Source organism: Sciurus vulgaris (assembly GCF_902686455.1).
Source record: "Sciurus vulgaris genome assembly, chromosome: 5".
In the NCBI taxonomy this organism is placed as follows: Eukaryota; Metazoa; Chordata; class Mammalia; order Rodentia; family Sciuridae; genus Sciurus; species Sciurus vulgaris.
In genome coordinates, this window is record NC_136465.1 from 108,674,306 (window position 1) to 108,698,862 (window position 24,557).

Below are 24,557 nucleotides of genomic sequence, written 5' to 3' on the forward strand. Positions count from 1 at the left end.
GCTGAGAGGCGGGCGAGAGCCGGGCCGCGGGGAGGGAGGGAAGGAAGGGGTGGGGGCCGCGCTCGCCCCGCGGCTTCGCGCGGATCCGGCAGTCGCCTGCCCCTCTAGTTTCGCTCCGATTTCTTTAAACTTTTTTAGAAATTCCCCTCCCTCCTTCCCTCCTCTCCCCCTGGCCTCCAGCTCCCTCCTTCCCCTCCTCCTCCTCCTCCTCCCCCTCCCTCCCTCCCTCCCTGCGCCGCCGCCGCCGCCGCCGCCGCCACCACCGCCGGCCCATGACTGAGCCCCGCCGCCGCCGGCCGAGGAATGGGCTCCGGGCTCTGGTAGGAAGCGCTGGGAGCGGGGGGCGCTTTTAAAACACCGATCTGGGTTTTTAAAAAACCTCCTTTGAAAAAATAATGGCAAACTCGACGGGGAAGGCGCCTCCGGACGAGCGGAGAAAGGGACTCGCTTTCCTGGACGAGCTGCGGCAGTTCCACCACAGCAGAGGGTGAGAGCAGAACCGGGGGGGCAGCGCCGGGGCGAGCCGGGGCGAACGGGGCTCTCCCGCCCGGGCCGGGCGCGGGGTCCCGGCTGACAAGTGCGGGGCTTTCTCTCTCCCGCAGGTCGCCTTTTAAAAAAATCCCTGCGGTGGGTGGGAAGGAGCTGGATCTTCACGGTCTCTACACCAGAGTCACTACTTTAGGCGGATTCGCGAAGGTGAGTGGAAGTTTTAATTTGTATTTCCCTCTCGCTGGCCTCCTCCAAAAAGTCTCCTTTGACCCCGGAGTGGGCGCTCGGGGCTGGGGGGGCTACCCGCGGGGGCAAAAGGCGTTCTTTTCGCTCGCAGCCGGTGGCACGGAGGCGGACGGCGGCGGGGCTGTTTTTGGCCTGGTGGCTCGCGTGCGCGCGGCGGGCGCGGGGCTCGGGCGGGCGGGCGGCCCGGCGCCGGCTCGCGCCCTGCCCGGTGCCCGGCCGGCCCGGCGGGGTCTGAGCGCCGCTGCGGGGAGTGCGGGCGTGCGGGGCGCCTGCCGGAGCCCCGCGCCCGCCCCGCGCCGCGCGCCCGCCCGCCCGCTCATCAGCTCTGCCGCCGCTGCCGCTCTAGCACAGGCGGAGACACAGAGACACAGACTCTGAGAGCAGTTTTCGTGCAACTCAAAATTAGCGCGGGCAGGTTTAACATCGATAATCGGCTGCGAAATGATCCCGGCAGCCGGGGGCACAGCGTCGGCCCGGTCGCCCTCGGTTTATACAGCTAACAAAAGAAACCAGGACCTGTCTCCAAATAGCCATCTTAGGCTTCAAGGCTAGGCAGAAGCTGTAGGCCTCAAAGAAGGGCCTATGGAGATGGATAGATCTGGGAGAGGGATCGGAATCAGCCCCGGCCCCGGCCCCCCCAGAACCCGCGGACGTCGCTGTCCGGAACAGTATTGATCCTTTTGAACTTTTTTTTTTTCTTTAAGTGTAAACGGACCGCGTAGAGATTTAAAAGGGGGCGACAGAGGGACTTGCGATTGGTTATTGTCCGGGCTTCAAAAACAAAACAAACCCACCAAACCCCCCCAAACAAAACAAGTGCTGCTAAATACAGGGCTTTCTGGTGAAAACACAGTGATTCAAGCAGCCCTTGCTTAGTAACTCTTACGGATCGATCTGAAACACCCAGTGATGCCTTAGTGTCTACAGATCTCTGCAGAATGGGTATTTATTTCATAGTTAGGTTAGGTTTTTCTTGGATTGAGCACTTTCAGACAAGTGTGACTGTTTTTAACAGGTTTCTGAGAAGAATCAGTGGGGAGAAATTGTTGAAGAGTTCAACTTTCCCAGAAGTTGTTCTAACGCTGCCTTTGCTTTAAAACAGTATTACTTGCGGTGAGTAGTAGTGACTTTTCCACAGTATTTGGAAATAAGGGACTTGTGAGGAGTTTTTCTTTTTTTCCAAAACAAAAAGCAAACCTTGCACACCAAACTATTTCTAATCTCTTGTTAATTTTATTCTGACAAATATTTAATATCATTACGATGAGGGAGTGTAGGAAGGTAAAGTTTTCCTCACCCATTTCAGGATCATTTACATTTTTCATACAAAATCATTACAGGTGACTCCTCACTCTATCTTGGTGAACATTCTTTTGTGACATTGTTATTGATTGCTCGCCATCCACTGAGGGGCAGAAAGGTGATGCTTAGTGAAAGAGTTAACATAGTTAATGAAACTTTGTAACCTTTGGGAAAATTTTTTTCTTTGTTTTGGAAACTCCTTTACCTTTTTAAATTCTGACTTTCAAAATTTAAGAAAAAATGAAACTTATGGTTTTGAACTGAGTCATTGAGTAGTTTTTCAACAGAGTATTTCTACCTAGCGTAATATGTAGGTGACTTACATGACCAGGATTGTTAGAATTATTTTTTTGTTGAATTTCTGAGCAACCTAAAAATGTTAAGTATCTTCAGGAAATGAAGATAATATGAAACCAGATACTATTATTTGGGTTTTCTTTCATTCTTTCTCTTATATTTGAATGCTTATTTGACAAAAGTAAATTTTGCATTCAGTTGGTATGTGATATAGTCTACATGATATCTTTTGTGATATTTTAATTTTTTTCTCCCAGTTTTATTCTAGGAATACTTTCAGATTGTAATTTACTATGAAGTCATGTTTTTATTTTTGTTTGTTTACCTATGGAGGGTCCTTAATTGGTTGTTTAAAGCTAAAATAGTATTTTTTGCACAGTACTTTCTAATAATTACAGAATAGCCTTCTGTTTTTGTTATGTGGCTTCTGCATAATTTGTTTTGTATTGCTTCAAATGCACTCAAGAGTTATTCTGAATTATTTTCAGCATTCTGAAATAGGAAATACAGTAATTGCACAGGTGTACTTTCTATTGGCTATCTTAGATTGACATCAGGCTTGAAGCTGAAGAAGTCACAGAACTTTGTGGAGTAGTTATTGAATTCCATAGGAAGTCTAGAAGATATTAAATATGGTTAGTTGTTTGTGTGTGTGTGTGTTTGTGTGTGTGTGTGTGTGTAATATGTGTCAGAATAGATCGTTAAAGGGCTAAATTCAAACCTCAAAACAAGCAAAACTAATCTCCCTCACTGCTGATTTAGTAATGGGGTGAGAAATAGGAATTTTATATTTGTGGTGATAGTCATTGGCTCATTTCCATTTCTAATACTGAGAGGAACATGTTAATACATGTTCTGGTTTTATGCCAATCGGAACTATTTGGATTCGTACTGTTTAAAATACATATTTTAAAGTTGTGCCTCATATGTGTTTGATTGATTGAAATTTAATATCTTAAAGATACTGTATCATATGTGAATCATGAGATGTAGATTTTTAACTAACAATTTTAGCATAATCAAATGGGCTTCAATTTTTTTATAAAAGTTAATCATAAATACTGCTCTTCCAGTTGTCATTTCTATCATGGGATCATATCATCCTTTAATTATGCTTATAAATACTATTTTTGACTGTATAGTTTCAAGGTTGTTTGTAAGTATTTTCATTGTTCTCAGATCAATTTGGACTTTTCTTGTTATAAACTGCTTTTTGAACTATGTCCTTAGCTAAACTTGTTTTTCCTCCATATGTCACTCTCCAGGTTTGTTTTTGTAGGGTTGTAGCTAGGCTACTAGGAAAAAAGTTGAAGCATTTGTTTTGGAAAATAAACCATGTGAAGATTTGCATGGCTTGTAAAAAAAAAAAAAAAATACAAAAGAAATATGCTGGTCAAAAATTGAGTACTACCAATCTTGTAAGAATTTTTCCCTAGTGGTATAATATTGCACAGTCAGAGGATATGTATTATGCTGGGTTTTACACTTTCCTCTGAAAAATCTTAACTGACAGAACAGTTGTCAAGCTTTAACAGTACTTTTGTCACTTAACTATGGTAGTACCCCTTCATAGTAAGAAATAGTAATCAGGTGACTTGTTAAGTTACCTCTTTGCTACATCAAATTAATCATCATGTTTTCTGATGAGCAGATAATGCAGCATGTTCTATAAATCACAGGTGGAATAAATTTTTAAAATATGAACTGCTTTTTCATTTCATCTATTATAACTGTTACTACATATGTTAGTTCTCCTTACTCTATAAGTTTAATACTGCTCACGTTCCCGTCTTACTATAAATTGGATGAATGGCTGTTAGTCTAGTGTTTTATATTTTCATAATATTATAGACATTTCAATAAGAGCAAAGTAGTATCCTGACCATGTATATGTTCTAAACAGTTTTATGATTTTTTTTGATACAAACATAGTCATTAAATAGAGATTTGAGTTTAATGGTCTGCCAAAAGTTTGCTTGTTTTGTAAGACATTTATTCAGTTGTAGATTATCTGCAAAGATTTCTTCATCTTAAAATGAAAATGCTGTTGTTTGTTTTAACATTGGCATTTAATTTTTAAAAATGCAAATGTCTACTGATAATGTGTAAAAGTCCTATATTTAAAAATTGGATATTAGCAGGCTGGCAGTGTAGCTCAGTGGTGGAATGTTTGCCTAGTATGCATGAGGACCTGAGTTTCATCTCCAGCACTGAAAACATAATAATAAAAATAATTATATATTAATCATCTGTGATATTTATGTTCTTGTTTACTTTTAGTTTCTTGGCATGCACATCTCACAAATGTTTATTAGTAGAATATCTCTAAGTATGAAAGGATAAAGTATAATTTCCTACATTTTATATATGGAGATATAGAAGAAAAAAATAAAGGGCTTAAGATCATATGTAACTTGTACAAAAAATTGTATTCATGGTATATTCTCAGTAGTATTTAATCAGCCTTATAATTCATTTTGTTATGCAAGTGATTTTAATAAATTAAAATATATTTGGGAATTGCATATGATTAAATTTACGCACAAGATATTTATGTCTGATGTGTTCCACATTTACTTGATGAATTTTATTTTTTGTTCAGTTTTGGTATTAATATTGCGATATTTGCTACTCCTTTTTGGGTTAAGAATTTGAAACTTTTTTGAAATGAAGGTTTAGGTAAATAGTTCAAATATTTAGTTGAAGAATTTTGTTTTCACTTATTGATGCCAGTAGTACAACTATAGTCAAGGTTAACTTGATGTTTCCTTTATAAAACTTAATTTTTTGAAAAGGAGGTTAAATATCTTGTATATTAAAATTTTATTGTTTAAAACTACATGTTACAGCTTTTCTTGCATTGAAACTTGTAATAAGTAAATTATTTTTAAAAATATATATCTGTCTAGAATAGTCAGAAACTTGATCATAGAGTTGCATTCTCGAGAGTGATTTTCAATTGAATTGTGAATTTATTGTCTTATTTTTTTTTTTCGTGGTGAGTAAAGCCCCTCTTTAAGTAATATCTATAGATGCAGTTTAGATTTATCGCTAAGTGACATGAATATGTGTTCTGTAGTGTCCACTACGTAGATTAATTATTTTAAGAGAAAGCCTTTTATTGGTTACCTGAGGTTCAGTGAAAGAATTCTTCCAAGATTGTGATACATAAGTTAATAAAGTAACACATTGGTTTTACTAAACAAACTGCGTAAACATAATTCTCTTTCAAGAGAAGAAAAGTAATAGGAGACTGGGGGAACAATTGTGCCTGAATAAGTATTCATGTTATGTATTTTAAATTTAATTTTGTATGCCAATTTTGGATAAACCTGATTTTGATATTTTCTGATACTGTTACATTTTTGAAAGGCATGTGGACTTGTTGAAAGTAGGAGTAGAAAGTGGAGAAAGTTGAAAGACTAATCAAAGCTTACTTATGTTAGTGTTGGTGTCTGAGAATTCATGTTTTCAAACAGCTTAGATTTGTCCAAAGTAGAAATCAATCTACTTCTTTCCAAGATAGGTAGTTTGCTGAGGTTACAGATTTGCTGAGGATACAAACTGAGAACTTTATAACTCCTAAAATGTTTACATCTTTTTTTGCATTTAAATTTTCTGCCTTGGTTGTTAACTAAGAATGTCTATTCTTGAATAGAGGCATTCTTTTATAATCCTACCTCTCTGCTCTGTTGTGCGTTCTGTATTTTTATAGTTGATTGTGTGCAAAATCCATTATAATGTCATTGATAGAAAAGTCTATCACTGCTATAGATCTCTTATATTCTCAAACTAAATTAAATTGGAAGTTGGGAAGGGAAGGAAAAACGAAGATTTTAATTCCTTGGAATTTAAGTATATTAGTTGTCAAGTAAATACTATATATTGATAAAACTTTTTACTATTATTTGTGAAGGCTGCTTATTGTGCATTTTCCAGGCCTGCTAAAGATTAGTGATAAAAATGAATTTTGCCAGAATTGGGAATTAGAGGACATGGGGCAGGGTAGAGTAGAGGGTGGTAAAATAGTCAGGGCTGCTTCTTTGATCTAACACCACCACCATCATCATCCTCTTTGGTATGCAAGGTCAATTACAGTAGAAATTCCAGCTAGCCTCTGTGAAACACTATTTTTCCAGAAATGTTAATGTGTTTCCTTGAAATGAAGCCAGATGATTTGAGCAGTAAAGCTAAAGTTGGGTTACTTTACACAGTATTTCTTAAAGACTTTGTTTTATTAATGTTGTTATGAATCTCTAGAAAATTTCAAGATTCACACTATTTATTGTGTTTCTTATCACCCCATAATGAATGGTTTTTCTCAAACACCACTACACGGGTAAAATGTTAAAAAACACCGTGCTTGAGGAAGTCCTACTAAGTTCTTTGGAAAACAGTTTGGGAAATTGAGCTAGAAGAAATAAGAGTTAAGAAAGAGAAAATTTAGATGTGGAAATAAACAAGAAGAGGGATAATCATGCATATTTATATAGTAGCATATAAATATAGATTTAAATAATTTTTAAGGTGTTATTATTTGCATATCTTTATCAGTGACTATGCAAAATTTTATTGACAATTCTTGTTAAATGGTTGTTCCAATAGGGAAACATTAAAATTATCTTGTATCCATTGATAGGAAAGAAAAGGTAAAGACATATTGCAGCCCAAATGTTAGCAGAAGAAAAGTTGAACCTGTAAGAGAAGCAGTGGCCTTAGTTGGTCCAGACTGGGGAAAGACTGGTAGATGGGTAACAATATATTTTTTTTCCTACTGTTTAAACTATAAAGTGATGAAACAAATGATACTCCCTTTATATGTTTGTGTGTTTGTATGCGTATACACATATATAGAGAGAGATTGTGAGCGTGTGCAAGACTGACTGCTTACTGTGACAAAGGTTTTTTTCTTTTTTCGGTGGTGGTATTGGGGATCAACCTAGGCCTCAACCCTGGTAAGCATGCAGTCTACTACTCTGCTACCCAACCCCCTTCATCACAAAAGATCTCGGTAATTCACTTATTGGTACCACATTCCTTCCAGTCAAGGAATTTGCAGTTAATTTTATTTTATTAGTTTAGTCTTTTTTTTTTTTTTGGTATTGAGGATTGAACCCAGAGGCCCTTAACCACTGAACCACATCCCATCACCAGCCCTTTTTTGATATTTTATTTAGAGACAAGGCCTCGTTAAGTTGCCGAGGCATCTTTGAACTGGTCATCCTCCTGCCTCAGCCTCCTAAGCTACTGGGATTATATAGGCATGTATCACCGTGTCCAGCTGTTGGTTTAGTCTTCACACTTAAGGTTCTTATTTGAACCAGCAGCCCCAAAATACATGCCCATTTGACTAAGTACATTGCCATAACCTACTGCTGGAACTGAAAACCCTGTGTGATGTCTGTGAGTAGCTATTACATTCTGAGTTGTTGCCCCAAAATGATTGATCCATGATTCCATCAGTGCCAGTAACAGTGTTTGCTGTACTGTGCTACTTATTGCAACAGAAATTTGGGGCGGGAAGAATGTGTTGCTTTTGATGTTTGGACTGTTTAAATCTTGTAAGACTCTTAGCAGTTTCCTTTCTCTTTTCTCATTGTGCCATTGATTTGTTGAAGTAATTGGGTCATTAGTCATTTAGATTGTCCCAAGTTCTGGATTTGGTTGATTACTTCCTTCTGGTGTCAGTTAACTTGTTCCTCTATCTGGTGTTATTTCTTGAAAACTGATAGATCTAAAGATTGGTAACATACAGCTTCAAATATTTTAAGCATACTTCATAAGTAGTGCTTTGCTTTTCATCATACCATAAGGCTTATAATGTTTAATTGTTTTCTTTTAGTAATGCTATTGATCAGTGGTTTTGGTATTAATAGTCTGAAACTTTGTATTTTTAAAAGAATTCCTCAGGTGATTCTTAAGTACACTAAGTTTGAAAACAGTTGATCTAAGTTTTGTAATGAAACCACTTTAGTTCCTGAGATAACTGGTTTAACTTGGCATCAAAACATTGGCCAGGGCTATATCCAGAACAAAACCTCCAGGGGACAGTCTGGTTCAGGGGCACCTGCTTAAGCTGCACCTGTCCTCTCTAAGCAGAGCCTGGACACACCCTATACTTTGTCTCAGGGCTTCAGAGACGGTAACAAGAGCTCTACTTCAGTTAAAGGGGTGGTGGGGTGGCGGAGTTGGAGGGGCACACAAATGAACTACCAAATTCTAACTTATCCTGTTTTTATAAATTGAATCTTTAAAAATTAGCTAGAAATAAGTTTTCCTTTAGTTATTTCTAATTGGAGAATTTTCTTAATATATAACTTTTTTTTAAAATATAGGATTTGATAATATTCTTCCAAAATGGGATACATGTTTTTATTGAATTTACTAAATCCTTGTTCTCTTGGGTGAGGACTATCCCAATACTACTTAGGGAAGTTAACATGTGAATTCCTATAAAAAATAACAATACTAATAATAGTTTGTTTAATGCAGTATCTTCATTTTTCGAAAATATTCTCTATGTGAGACTGTATTTCAAATTTCAGAAATAATTGTTGTTAATCTTAAAAACATAATTAGAAAAAAAAATATTTGTACCACTCAAACTTTTTTTGCTGAGACATAGGGGTTACTTCTTAAAACAAACAAACAGTTTCTGGTTTATATCTAACTCCTAATCTTAAATGTCAACCATAATTGCCAGTCAGGAAATAATTTTACATATTTTCAGAACACACCGACCCATTTCTTTCCCTGGGAATAGACCTACTTTACATTTTACAAAGCATTATCTTACACATACCCTCCTACCCCATAATGCACGTTTACTAAGTATCTTCAGGTATATTCCATGTTCCAGGTGTGTATGACTTTTGTTTTTGCTAGTATATCATATTTTAGTACAATTTAGTGGGGCTAATCTGTAAATTGTTTTTTATGAAGGATAATTTGAATTAAATTGTATTAATTTATTGTTTGAATACACATAAAATATGGCAAGTGTCTATAATTTTGGTTTTGTGTTATCATACTTGATCAATTTTTTCTTACTGTGTCTAATGTTACTTATGTGCACAAAGATGTTGGTTTTTTTTTTTTAATATGATTATAATGGATTTTTTTTCACAGTAAAGTGTTCTGGGTGAAATTTTATTTTGTCCCTCTGCAAGTAATTTCAAGTAAGCAGAATGTTAATAGAAATAGGAATATTATTCTGCCAAAATAGGGTAAAGTAAGGATTGGGCATATAGATCAGTGGTTGAGTATGCAAAAGGTTCAGTCACCAACACTGCAAAAACAAATTAAAATGTGAAAAGAAAATAATATGGTAAAGTAGAGACCATAAGTTTGAGGCTCTAAATCTAGACAATACCTAACTCCAACAGTGCCTAATTCCTTAGTACTTTAGACTTGTGGCTGAATTTAAATTTATCAATAATAATATCAAGGTTGATCACACTTTCTATGTTTCATAGATTGAGTTTGCTTGAGCTCAAATCAGGCTGTGTAGTTCTTTATAAACAGTAGTCAGTACTGTGGTCTGTACCTCCAAGTGTGCTCACAAGTAATAGGAAATCTGTCAAGAGTGCTTATAGTTCAATATAATCCTTTCAGTTTATACCATTAAAGAGTCAAACTTGAATATCAGAGTCATTTTTTCCAGGTAGCACCACATTGAAATGTATTAATTCAGTCTTGTATTAAAATTTGTCTGATTTTGGGATAGTCTAGTTGAGAAAGATAGCCAATAATTTTTCTTATCTATGGCATGTTTTCTCTGTTTAAATTGGTTAATTATTTATTATTATTACTTATGGATCAAACCCAGGGCCTGGCACATTTTAGGCAGTTGTTCTACCACTGAGCCACATCCTCCATGCATAATTTTTTTTTTTTTTTTTTGCTACCTGCATGTGAACTCTTACTTACAATTCATCTAGATTGATCAGTTCATTATTATTTTGTCATAGTTACTCTATATATTCCTTCTTATAAAGTATTGTTACTATTATTGCTGTTTAATCAGTTGATAGCACTACCGATATAGTGCCCTGTTGTTATTTTTATTTCAAGCATATTATCTAAGAATAAAAACTTTCTCTAATGTAAAATTGTACAGTTATCAAATTCAGAAAATTTAACATGTATTATTTAATATACAGATTTTAAATCAGATTTTTCCAGTTGTTCCAAATGTCTTTTTTAGTATTCATACCACTGCATCCCATCCATGATCGTGTATTATATTTAGCTATTTTATTTCCAGTGTTTCAGCTTTTCTATATCTTTTGTGATATTATTATTATCATTATTATTATTATTATTTCTACCAGGATTGAACCCAGGGGCGCTTAACAGCTGAACCACATCCCCATTTATTTTGAGTCAGAGTCTTATTAAGTTGCTTAGGGCCCTGCTAAATGCTGAGGCTGGCTTTGAATTTGTGATCCTGGGATTACAGGCATGCACCACCACAACTGGCGTGATTTACCATTTTAAACAGTATGGGTCAGATGTACTGTAAAATTTGCATCTTCCTGGTCATTTTTTTCAGGGTCAGATTTAGATTAGGCATTTTTGGCAAAAGGTTCTAGATGTCCTTTTGTTCTGTTATTGCTGATGTTAATTTTGGTTAAGGTGGTATTCTTCTGGGTTTTCCACTGAAAGTTTTTTTCTTTTGTTCAAGTTAACCTATGGGGAAATACTTTGAGACCACGAAAATATCTTACTATCACACTTGTACCTAGTCTTAATAACAGTTTATGTTTTGTATTGGAATCAGTTATTACTGTGATACATGCATAATACTTATTTTCTAATTCTGTCATTCCTTCTATATTTTTTTTAGCTAGTAGTCTATAGTAAGGGAATTATTTTTGTTCTTATTTATTCATTAGGTTTTCATTTTATATAGTTGCTTAAAAATCTATTTTCACTATGTGTTTGTTGCAGTGGTAGTCCTTTCAGACTCGCTCCTTTGTCTTTTTCAGAGGTGCACATAAGGTTTTAGCCTTTCCTTGCTTTCAGATAAAGTCAGATCTACAAGAGTTGGCTTGTGTTTTGTCTACGTGGTTCTAGAAACAGCTATTTTCTCTAAGAGGTCCTGGTTCTTCTTAATGTGGAATGGTATGTAGAAACCAAGATGTGGGTAATAAGTGTCTTAGATGCTATTGGGTAATTTTTCTTTAGCTCTTTCAGAGGACAGCGCTAGGATGTACATTTATTTTATATAAAAGTATTTATATTTTGAAAATCATGAGTCTATGTTGATACCTCCAATTATAGTCCTCATAATTTTTTTTTCTTTTTCTTTCTTTCTTTCTTTTTTTTTTTTTGCTTTCTTCCATTGTATATATCTTTCTTTACCTGCAGTGGAAACTCTAGGTCCTACAACAGTATATTTATTTACTCATTTCTCAGTTCTGTAATACATGTGAAATATTTTAAGAATTGTTATGCTCATATCACTACAAAAATCAAACCTACCAAATAGTACTACAGATTTGTTTGCAATTCTTTTTTTGTGTTTAGATTGAAGATACATTGCTAGAAGTTTGGCCTAAAAAAAATTTCACAGTGTAGCCAGGCTGGGTGGAACACACCGATCATCCCCTGTAGTGGAAGGCTGTGGCAGGAGGATCTCTTCAACCCAGGAGTTCAGGACCAGCCTGAGCAATATAGGGAGATTCTGTTTAAAAAACAAACAAAATCACACCTCAATAATGGGGTTATTTTTCCTGGGTGTTATTCACTTAAAATATAATCAAATTAGTATTTTTCCATTTGTATTCAGTTTTGTTTTCTGCTCATCCTTATTCATTTAACTTCATACATGAATATATAATGAATATGGTAAGATTATAACATCAGAGTTCAAGAAAAGGTATACTTGGAGGCTACTCCCTTTTATTCCCCCTCTTTTCTATTCCGTTCTCACTCATACTTGGTTGTTAATCAGTTTTTGTAGTTGCTGAGTAACCTCCTATTTCTTTTTGCAAAAATAAGGAGACACACACACACACAAAGTTTTCATTCTTTTTTTGTATTTTGTCTTTCTTCATATTAGTACATCTTGAAGAATCATTGTAAATTTATATAGTCTAGGGTTTTTTTTTTTCTTTTTTAGGCAACTGCATAGTGTTCCATTGTGTGTATGTATCCTACTTTACTCAACCAATCCCCAACTTAATGGCATTTAGGTTATTTTTACTATATTAGAATGGTATATAATGAATAATCTATTATACAAACCTTTTTTCAAATTTTTGCAATTAAATCTTCAGAGTAAATTACTAAAGTGGGGATTGAAATAGCAATGGAAAGATAAAAAAATAAACATTTTTGTTAAATATTGCCAAATTCCCTTTGTAGGAGAGAAGTATTTTGAATTTTCTGTCAGCAGTTTATGCATTTTTTCCAAAGCCTTGCCATTTGTTGTCAAACTTTCTAAATTTTACTGATCTGAAAGGGTTAAATGGTATCTTATTAATTTTAATTATTGAGGCATTATAGCCTGTTTTAATATTTGATAGTGTCATTATTTTATTTTTTTGGTACCAGGGATACTTAATTTCCAAGACACAACCCCAACCCTTTTTAATATTTTATTCGAGACATGGTCTCGCTGAGTTGCTTAGGGCCTCACTAAGTTGCTGAGGCTGGCTGGCTTCAACCTCAAAATCCTCCTGTCTCAGCCTCTTGAGCTGCTGGGATTACTGGTGTGAACCACCATGCCTGGCTCATTCTTATATTTTTTAAACAAGATTTTCTTTAGTATTCTTTTATGTTTGTGTTTGCATATGCCTTTAGTGTCAGTTTTTTTCTAGTCCCACAAAAGAGCTTATTGCTATTTTTATAGGTATTGCATTGAATTTATAAATTGGAGAACCAATTTTGAGTTGACCTATCCAAGAACAATGGGAGCTTTTCCATTTGTTCCATTAATTTTTGTGTCATTTAGGCACAGTTTACCTTACATAGGGTTTGACTACTTTCTTTAGTTTATTCTGAAGGATGTTATCATTTTTGTTGCTATCGAAAATGTGTTTTTCTTTTTCATTGTAATCATCTGATTGGTTATTGTTTGTTTACATGGAAACTTAATTTTTAAAAAATATTTTCCTACCTGCTGCCTTATTGAATTGTTTTTACTATTTTTCTTATTTTTTTCCTTTCCTCTTTTTGTTTGTTTTAGAATTTTCAATGCTTATTAGCATACCATCTATAAATAGGGGCTGTTTTACTTCTTCTTTTGTAATTTTCATGTCTTTAATTATTTTCTTTAGTCTAATTGGGTTGGCCAGCATGTCTGTGCAGTGTTTAATAGTAGAGAAAATGGAGACATCTTTTACTTGTTTTGATGATGGTTTTAGTTTGATGCTTTTAGCATTCCCTCGTTCTATAAGATACTGCTTGCTATATGTTCTTTTCTTTTTCTATTTTTGGCTTGTTTTTGTTTATTTTCTGTAGTAGTAGTGTTTGAACACGGGATTGCTCTACCACCAAGCTATATTCCCAGCCCTTTTATTTTTTGTTTTGAGACAGGTCTCCCCATCTTGCCTAAGCTGGCCTCAAAGTTGTAATCTTCCTGCCTCAACCTCCCTAGTACCTGTGGTTATAGGCACCATCACTTCTGACTTGTGTGTTCTTGAAGTCCTAACTTGAAACTTTATTTTAATAATCCTGTGATGTATGAAAGTATTCCATATGTGTTTATTGAATGAACAATATTGTTAAGAGTTAGGAGTCAGCTTTATTGATATCTTTTGTAGTTTTATCTATTTGAGGTTTTTTTTTTTTTTTTTTTTTTAGTCTGCAGTTATATCTCTTCATGAGGGGAGCTAATAATGAATATTCAATTTTGCATCCTATATTTGAATATGAATGTTTTTCATGTTCTAGGAGTTTAATATATAAATAAAAATCAGTTATAGTGTTAAATGATAACTTTGGAGAACTATTTCCCGTTCTATGAATCCATTTAGAAATCTTAACTGTTTTCATTGCTGGCCATTACATCCCTTGATATACAAAAGTAAAGCAGTATCATGTATAACTAATTAGAACAAATTAAAAAATAAAAAATGGAAAAAAATTTAAGAATGTCAAAGGTAATTTAAATCATTGCTTTATTTTATTCTCAATAAGTAACTGTCTTCCTTATAGTTATCTACCATCAATAGGAAAAACACCAAATTTGTCATAGTCAGTTATTTTACGTATTCATTTGGCATAATCCATTTAAATCTATCATCACTAAATTAAATGTGTTATATTTTACATCACATATTTGATCCTCAGAATTAGACCTAATTTGGTTACTAAATTTTTCTAGTTTCAAGGGTTGCTTAGACCATCCCTTGTTTTTATTTCCTCTCTCTATAAACTGTAGGGTTTAGGCCAAATATGTGTGTGTGCAGGGTGCAGCACTCTTTGTCTTTAAGCAACTTCCTTGGTGATTTTTTATTCGGTTCTTTGTCATAACCAGTCATAGGAATTTACTAGGTTACAAATATAAGGGACTAAGTTGAAGTAGATATTAAGATATTATATACAAATATAATAATGACCTTAGTGTAGTATAGTATAGGTTAATAAAGTATGAGGATTTAGAGTCCTAAAAGATAGAAGCATGGCTACCCAATCTATTAATTTATAGTATCATCAGTCTTAGTTACAAGGGATTTTAAGAGAGTAGTCTAGCCAGTACTTTTTGGTAGATTATAAGTATGGGTTTTTTAATTTAATTTTTTTTTTCTTGGAGGCCTGCATAAGACTTATTGACTTGCTTAAGGTCACTAATATGGAATGATGAAAGAAAAAAGTAGAAATCAGTTCATAGCTTCCTCTTTTATACTAGTCATTCCATTCTGTCTTAAAAGGAATAATTGTATAAGATTGTCGTAGATTTCTTTGCTATAAAAACATGACCTTTACTTTTATGTCAAGATGATTCTACTGACTTAAACCATCTGTGAGGCACAGGTATTAATTTGTTGGCCAGTAGAAGGGATAAATCACTTTATCATTTGTGTACAACAGTCTCAACTATTATACTTTTGTCCAAAGAATTGTATTTATAACACAGTTGAGTGTTGGTAAGCCTGTAGCAAAACATGCAACAGTCACTGAGGGAAATTACTTTACTATAGATAACTCCTTATTTTAAATGTTTTTGCTTGCAAAAACGTAGACTTACATGTTTGATAAAGGTGGCCACTAATTTTTAAAAATTTTTTTCTTCTTTTTAAAAAATAACAAGGAATACTTATTTTTCATTCTAGTACATTATTATTTAGATGGAGACCTCTACTGGAAGTATGAAGCAATAGATGGGTTCTATCATACATTATAATTTATCTAAACAAAGGAAGGGTAGGGGAGCTATTATTTAAAAACAGTCATTACAAAGTATCCTGGAGTCTTTTAAAAAGTAACTTCCTTCCTTCCTCTTTTCTTTTCTTTTCTTCTCTTTTCTTTTCTTTTCTTTCCCCTCTTCCCTCCCTGCCTCCCTCTATTGGGGATTGAACCTGGGGCACTTTACTACTGAGCTACATCCCCAGCCCTTTTTGTTTTCTGTTTTGAAACAGGGTCTTACTTAATTGCTTAGTGCCTTGCCAAGTTGCTGAGGCTGGCCTTGAATTTGTGATCTTCCTGCCTCAGCTTCCAGAGTCACTGGGATTATAGGCATGTTCCACTGTACCTTGTTCTTATTATACTTTAATAGTGTACTTTTGGTCTATGGCATCATGTTAAGTTTTTTTGAAGAGTAGAATACCTTTTCATTTCTTTTTTTTTTTTTTTTTTTTTTCCTAAAGCTCTTACTGAATTTTCCATGTACCAAGCATTATACTGAGTGGTTTACATGAACTTTTTTCTTCTTCATACCTCCCTTTAACATAGATCCTATTATTCAGATGTAGTAAATGAAGAAAACTAGATAAAGGGATTTAAGAACCTTGTTCAAAGTCACACAGTAAGTTAAGGACCTAGTATTTGAACCAGGGCCATCTGACTTTAAAAAAGGCATGCTAGAAGAACTTCCCCCAAGTGCACATGCTTATAATTGTACAAAAAAGTATATGAAGATAAGGACTTGTAGGGAGTAAGCAAAACATGAAGGTAGTTGGGGTAGTTGTAGAATTAGGGCAGTACATTTTTTGTTTTCATTTAAAAAATGCTTCACTGTATTTTCTTGCAGTAAGATTTGTTTGCTCAGTGCAGTTCATGTATAGTTTATTTCTACAAATATTTATATTACTGGGTTTTCATAGTAGCTCTACAAATATATGTTATTCTGTTTTATGGATCAGGAAAAAAGTTTTAAGTACCATTGCTAATGTAGGATTAGAGTTTAGCTTTGTGAGTTTTAATACACTACTCTCATTTTACTATCAAACAAAGTCTTGGAGTTATGACATTTTTTAAAAAAGTATTTATGTACTTCTTAAAGCCCTTAATTCCATATCTGATGCATTGCCCTTGAACTGAATTAGAATCTCCTACCACGGGGGAGTTTGTTATGAACTCAGGTGTGTACGGTAGGCCTCTTAGCAAATGGGAAATCTAATTTGGGATATTCCAAAATAATTCAAAATTCTTAAATACAGTTTTAGTAATTTAACATTCCAGCGATCTGACCCTAAGCTTAACTTTTTTGTGTGTGGTTTTATGAAACATGCACCAAGTGTCAGTTCTGTTTGTAGAAAATAAATTAACATTGTGATAACTGTGGCATTTTGTACAGTTTTATATAGCACTTAAATTTTGGGTGGGTACCATGGATTGAACTCAGGGGTGCTCCACCACTGAGCCCTGTCCCCAGCCCTTTTTATTTTTTATTTTGAGGCAGGTTCTTGCTATGTTGCTGAGGCTGGTTTTTAACTTACTATCCTTGTGCCTTGGCCTCATGAGTTGCTGGGAGTACAGGTGTGTGCCTCCATGCCCGGCCTCTTACACTTTTTTAAAAAGTAAAATAGACCCTAATCTTCCCCCATCTCTGTTAATAATCTACAACATGAGAACAGAATCTTGTGTAGGGAAGACTTGACATACAGTAGTAGTGCCTTTGTTTTAAACTGGCATGTGAAGATTCAGAATTTTGCAAACTACTATTTCTGAAAAAGTGGATACTAGAAATGTGATAACTTGAAAGGAATGTGGGAGTTGTGGCTCTTATTCAGTATTATTTTTTTTCCCTACAAAAAATAAATTAGGAGAGAATAATAGGGGAACTTTAGAATATGTAGAAGAAAATGAGAGGGAGGGGGTATGAAAAATGGTGGAATGAGACAGACATCATTACCCCATGTACGTGTACGATCACACGAACGGTATGAATCTACATTGTGTACAACTATAGAAACGAAATTATGTACCCCATTTGTGTACAAATGAATCAAAATGCATTCTGTAAAAAATTAAAAGCTAAATAGAAAAAAAAAAAAAAGAAACCACACTATGAAACCAAATATCACAGAGTTCTGAACAAAGTGCGGACACAATAAATATCAGACAATGCCAGTGTGAGATAGGTCTCCAGATATAAAATTACAGAGGAAAAGGTTAAAATCTTGGTTTTATGGTTCTTGAGCTTCTCAGATACATCAAGAACATATGAACAACAATAATAAAAATAGTGTGAAAGTAAAAAAAAAAAAAATTAGGCCCTCTCAATCATACTTTGGATATATTTCTAAAGTTTCAAATTTAAAACTTTTGGAATGTCTGTTAACAAAGACCTTCTCAGTTATTGAGAACCCCAATAGGTGCTGAGTTTTCTACTTCTCAATTTTTAAGTTTTATTTTCCTCAATTATCAAAGTATTACAATACATGCTCATCATACACAATTTAGAAAATATGGTACCTGAAAGGGAAAATATTGAGCCTTGTAGTATTTTAGCATATTCAGGTAAAAATATAGAGCACCGTGAACAGACTTGCATATTTTTTCCTAGTCTTTTGTCGTAAGGATTAAACCTTAAAAACCTTTTTTTATCTACCATGGCTCTCCATCTCTCCTATTAAATCTTCGTTACTTTACAGGAGGAATTGTGCTACTTTTTTTCCTCTATCTTGAGTAGGTAACAGTGTCTGGTTCTGAATAAGTGACTAGTACTTCTTGTTTTGTTTGAATTAATATTACCAAGTACAGTGTAGGGTTAAATGATTTGTGGTTAGGAAGGAAACACCCTGTCATTTCAACTATAAAATAATGTTGATTTTATTTTTAAGCAAATGTAACAAATTAAGCTAATTATAACTGCTGCTTTTCAAAGCAGTCATCTTGGATGGAGGTCATACACTTGTATCCGTTGCCCTGAAAAGGTACCATTGTTTAACAGTATCAGTTGTGTTACCGAATTTGTTCATTAAAGTTTTTGCCTCCTCAAAGTGGTCTATAGCATTTTGATTTAGGAGTTGATTCTAGAGTCAGACTAGGTTCAAATCTTAACTTCTCCATCATGAGTTTCATGACCTTGGCAAGTTTACTCTGTACTTCAGTTTCATCTCTAAAAGGTGAGTAATAAAGTAGATAACTTATAGAATTGTTATAAAATAAGTTAGTACATAAAGTATATACTACAGTGCTGTATGTGAAGTCATTTGTAAAGAAAGTTATTTGTAACTAGTAATGGTATAATTGAAATAAACAGTTTCAACATGGTTACTTAGGAAAGGATAATATAAATTTGAATTAATAAATTCTAACTTAGTTGTTTTTAAAGAAACAATTTTCTTAGAAGGTCAAACAAGGTTCTTTATTACTTTTCCATTCTCATCACCCACTTTAGCCTTGCACATTCTTTGGGGATAGATACCATGTCTTTTTCATCTGTTTTGAAGGTTGATGAATGGGCAGTAAGTATTGGTAGAATTAGTTAATGTACACTGGACTTCAGCCATGCTGATCTATTTATAGTTCTCCACATATGCCAAGTTTTTCTCTTCTCTCTGCTTTTGCATGTGCTTTTTTCTCTGCCTGGAATTCCTTTCCCTTCTTCTTTGCCTGACACACTCCTACCCATCTTTGAATCTTAAATGTCACCTTTTCTAAAAAGCCTTTTCTTATCTCACCAAGCAGCTTGAAGTTATCCTTCTTTATATGCAATTGCACTTTTCCCTCTATTTATACCTCTACTATAGACACTGCTATAACAACTTTTTTCCTTGTCTGTTTGCCCTGTTGTACTGTGAGCCCAAGGAGGGAGGGACTCAGTTTTGTGTATTTTTGTAGCCCCAACATCAAGACACAATACGGATTAGTGCATAGGATTTGCTTATTGTGTGGCTAATGAAGTTTGTAAATGAATGCTTGAAAAGCTTATTGGAAGCAGGAAAGAAAAAAAAAAAAAAAACTTGAGGGTAAAGAGGAGCCTGTGGAAGAGGCAAGGGGAAAATGAGGGTATGCACAATGTATTTTAGTTATGTAAATGGACCCATTGCATTGGAGGCTTTTTGCATGTAATTGGTGAAAAGTAAGACCAGGACTAAAGATTGGTATCAGATGGTGAAGGATTTTGAGAATTAGGTCAAGGTATTTGACCTTCACTTCTACATATAATGTGGATGTGAGGTTTGTTGAGTTTTCTTTGTTCTTTAGCAGAACAATGTCTTGATGAAAGTGATGTTTTGGGAATATTAATTACAATGGCATGTGGGATAGATTTGAGGTAGGGGAAGGTAGTAGCAGCAATGGCAAACATACATGCCTGGTTGATCTGAGAATGGGATATTATTTTTACCAAATATTAAGATACTCCTTAAAAATTAATAGACAAGTCATATTCAGAAAGTAAAGCAGAACATTATAGGATTATCATAATAACCCATTGGATTGTTGATTTATAAAAGAGCAGTTTAAAAGAGAATTCTAGTTGCTGGAAAATTTGATGAACCAACTTTTCAGCATCTTTCATTTGTGTAAGTCCACCATCACCATCATTAGTTCACAACATGTAAAATTTGGAATTATATATAGATTAAAAATTTATCGTTTTAATTTATATGGGAAGGAACTTTTTGCAAGAGTTCTCTTTTTTAAAAAATAAGCTCTGGAACTCAGCACTTTGGTTTGAGTAATTTAACAACCTTTTTTTCTCTATTCTTTTAAAACTATGTGAGTTAGAAATTAATGGGGATAAGTATATAAACACACATGACATAAACAGACTGAATTGAAGATGAATGTACCTATTTGAAACCTTTAGAATTCTTTAAAATATGCTTTTTAACCCTGGGTATTTCTGAACACATGTTTGTGACTAGTGCTTGTGGTTATGAAAAGGGACTGTTTGGGGAAGTTGCTCAGGAGTGAGAGAATGGTCTGGTGTACTTAGGATCATATATTATTAAAATTCTTCTGGAAAATCTTTACCATTACTTGAAATCTTACTTTGACATTAAACTGATTTGGTTTGGTTTGGGACATTTGTATATTTTTCCCAATCAATTAATTTTTAAAAATGGTGAATACCAAGGTTAGAACTAGTAAGAATTACTTCCACCCTGACTTGAATTAATCTATGAAGAAATACAAAACTGGCAACATAACCACAAATGAAGAGGGTCAGGTACACCCTAATGATGATAATCTAGCGTTTAGAATGATGTTCATTTTTTCAAAGCTTTTCTATCTGTAACATCGAAGGCATTGGTTTGTTTTTGCTTATAGGCGTAGACACGGTTGTAACGTGAACAAAATGTGGAGCTCCATTCATGGTGTTCAGAGCAGATTCAGAAGTATAGCTAATCTTCTGTTATCCATGGATTCCATGGATTCAGTCAACTATGGATAGGAATTATTTGAGGAAAAATTGCATTTGTACTGAACTTGTGCACCTTTTTTGCCATTGTCATTATTCCCTAAACAATATGGTATAACAATGATTTTCATAGCATTTATGTGTTAAGTGTTATAAGTAATCTAGAAATGATTTAAAGCATATGGGAGGATGTGCTTAACTTATATGAAAATACTGTGCTATTTTATATGAGGGATTTGAGCATCTGCAGTTTTTTTAATCCATTGGTGTTCTTTTAACCAATCCCTCCTTGGATACTGAGGGACAGTTGTATTACCTTTGTTATCAATAAGGAGGATTCAGCTTTGCAACTGCAGCCTGAATTAAGGAGAAAAACTTATCTCATTCTTTTCATTGAATCATTACAAGGAGAAGGAGTTTAAGCTCCTAATGAAAAAGAAATACAAATGGCCAACAAATATATGAAAAAATGTTCAACATCATTAGCAATTTGAAATGCAAATCAAAACTACACTGAGATTTCATCTCACACCAGTCAGAATGGCAGTTGTCAAGAGTACAAATAAGAATAAATGTTGGAGAAGGTGTGGAGAAAAAGGAATACTTACAGTGTTGTTGTTACTGTAAATTAGTACAACCACTATGAAAATCAGTATGGCGTTTCCTTAAAAGACAAGGCATGGAACCACCATATGACCCCACTATACCACTCCACTATTTATTCTGAAGTGATACAGTGATACATGTAGGTCTATGTTTATAGCAGCACAATTCACAGTAACCAACCTATGGAACCAGCCTACATGTCCTTCAGTGGATGAATGGATAGAGAAAATGTGGTATGTATACACAATGGAGTTTTATTCATCTGTAAAGAAAAATGAAATTATGTCATTTGTAGGAAAATGGATAAAGCTATTTTATCCATAGGTAAAAGTGGATAAGTGAAATAAGTCACTCAGAAGGTCAAAGGTTGTGTGATTTTTCTCATGGGGAAGCTAGAGAGGAAAAAGGAAAACTGGGCGCAGATCTTATGAAATCAAAGGGAGATTAGTAGAGAAAAGGGACCAAGGAGTATGAGGTGCAGAGGGAGGGGGAAATAGTGGGGAATGGCCAAATTGGCCACATTATATTGTGTGCAGGCACAAATATGTAACAACAAATTTCATCATTAAGTACAACTATAATGCACTAATAAAAAATGTGGGGGAAAAAACTAATGAAATATCAAATCCCCTTTCATTGAATAATTTGGAATGATTGACTAAGGACTGAATGGTTGTCTTTACCAGGTCAGCATTTTCAAACTACTAATTTCATAGACTGCAGAAAAGGTGTTCTATACTTATGTTTGTTTTGGAAACTTTGTTACAAGAGTTAAACATGATTTTTTTCTAAAATACTTTTTTTGGGGAATTGGGTACCGGGGATATTGAACTCAGGGGCACTTGACCACAGAGCCACATTCCCATCCCTGTTTTGTATTTTATTTAGAGATAGGGTCTCACAGAGTTGCTTAGTGCCTCACTTTTGCTGAGGCTCGCTTTTGAACTCCCAATCCTCCTATCTCAGCATCCCAAGCCTCTGGGATTACAGGCGTGTGCCACTGCGCCCAGCCCTGAAATACTTCTTGAAACTAATATATTTATAATGTGTCTTATGACTGCCCACAGAGTTTCCCAGATATATTTGAGCACACACTGTCCCATCTCTTCCCATTCTTGGCCTTACCAGCCCTCAGAATACACACTCACTTAACAGGGTTACTATGAACAGTTTTAGGAAATTATGTTGTCAGTTAACAAACTTGTAAATAAAATGACCCAACTGGGATGGTCGTGAAAATGCTTACCTTATTGAGATAGATGTGAAGGCCCATAGTGCTCCCAATTTTAGGGTGCATGGAAAAATGTGATTGATCACAGACAACTTGACTGAAAGAGAGGAACCAAATTTTAATGGGTTTATTTATGGTGTATGTGTAGAGTAGCAACAGCTAAATCTTGTTACTATACTGAGGTAGAGTAGAGTACTTTGAGAGGAGTCTTTTAAAATCTAAAGTTTAGGTACGCTGATTGTTGAATTAGCAGATAGTTAGCGTGTAGCATTGTTAGGGTTAGGTCACAACACTATAGTGCAAATTCTTCCTGCTTTTGTCATGTGACTGCACTTTAAGAATGTGTTCAGTGTTATCTTTTATTCCTGAACTTGTGGAATTATTAGGTGGTTGCTTCAGTTGTCCATTAGCTCTTCAATACTTGCTTTCCAATATTTTTGAATGTATTTGTTTTCTAATATATTCCCTTAAGTGAATATGCAAAGATCACAAATAAATTATTATTTATCAATTTCTTATGAAGAATTTTAGCAACAGTGAATTCTTCAAGATGACAAAAAGTTTTGTTTTGCAGGAATCTAAGCAGAAAGTATATACTTCCTCTTGACATAATATCCATTCCTTAAGAAAAACAAAAAATAGAGCATATTTTAGGAAACTATTAATACAGAAACCTAAGGACATGTCATTAAGTCAGGGTAGATTTAGTCCAACTTCATTGACCTTCTAAAGCCCTACAAGATAACAATGATGTTCTAAATTGAGTTAGGATATTCGTTTCACTGCTTTTACAAACATTAAATAACAATGGCTTACAGGTGGCACAAATTTGTCTCATATTATAGTCTAGACATAAATCATCCAGAACTGATACTGTGGCTCTGAGAAACCTTTGTGCCTTATTCTTTTCTGTTTTCTACACAGAGTTTATTTCTCAAAGTCTAAAATAGCTGCTTTGTTACCTGTCACCTAACCAGCAGGACAGAGTAAGAGAGAGGAAGTACTGTTTCTTAAGTGCACAACCTGGAGGTTGTACATGCCTTTTCCATTCACATCCCATCAGATAGGACTTTGTCACAGAAGGGGGGCTGGAAAATGTAGTATGAGATTTCACAGAACTTTCATAAAAATTGATCACAGAAGACTGGGGATGTAGCTCAGTGGTAGAATGTTTGCTTAGCATGCATAAGGCCCTGGGCTCCATCCCTAGCAAAGCGCGCGCACACGCACACACACCCACAAAGAAAGATCATGTAATAGTCATAAAGGATGTCCTAAAATGTCACAGATAGACCCTGCTAAAATTTCTGTTGTGGTAAATGAGCACGTGCCCCACACATAGTATACACATATCTATGTATACATACGTACATCATCCGTGATATCCAAAGAAAACGTGTTTATGTAGTTAGCAATCTCTGTCATTCATTATTCTGATATGCTTTTCCAAATACTGATGTGTTTTCTGAATTATCACAAAAAGAATAAATTTTATGTGGTAGAACCTAAGTATATTATATTCTAATTCTCTGTAAATGAGTAATTTATGGCTTTAAGAATTAGTACATGAAGTATTCATTTCCCTCAAGATGAATGAGTTTCTTAATTAGGAATATATGT

At 34.9% G+C, this 24,557-nt stretch overlaps 1 protein-coding gene across 1 annotated transcript in view; it reads left to right on the forward strand.

Moving 5' to 3' along the window:
• Positions 1-255: 255 nt before the first annotated feature.
• The window catches only part of ARID2 (AT-rich interaction domain 2), a 169,693-nt gene continuing 145,391 nt past the window's right edge, over positions 256-24,557 (forward strand). The window contains exons 1-3 of the mRNA XM_079139495.1: positions 256-487; positions 603-696; positions 1,751-1,848. Of these exons, the coding sequence (XP_078995621.1) occupies positions 396-487; positions 603-696; positions 1,751-1,848 (284 nt within the window). The 5' untranslated portion in view covers positions 256-395. The remainder of the gene's footprint in view (positions 488-602; positions 697-1,750; positions 1,849-24,557) is intronic.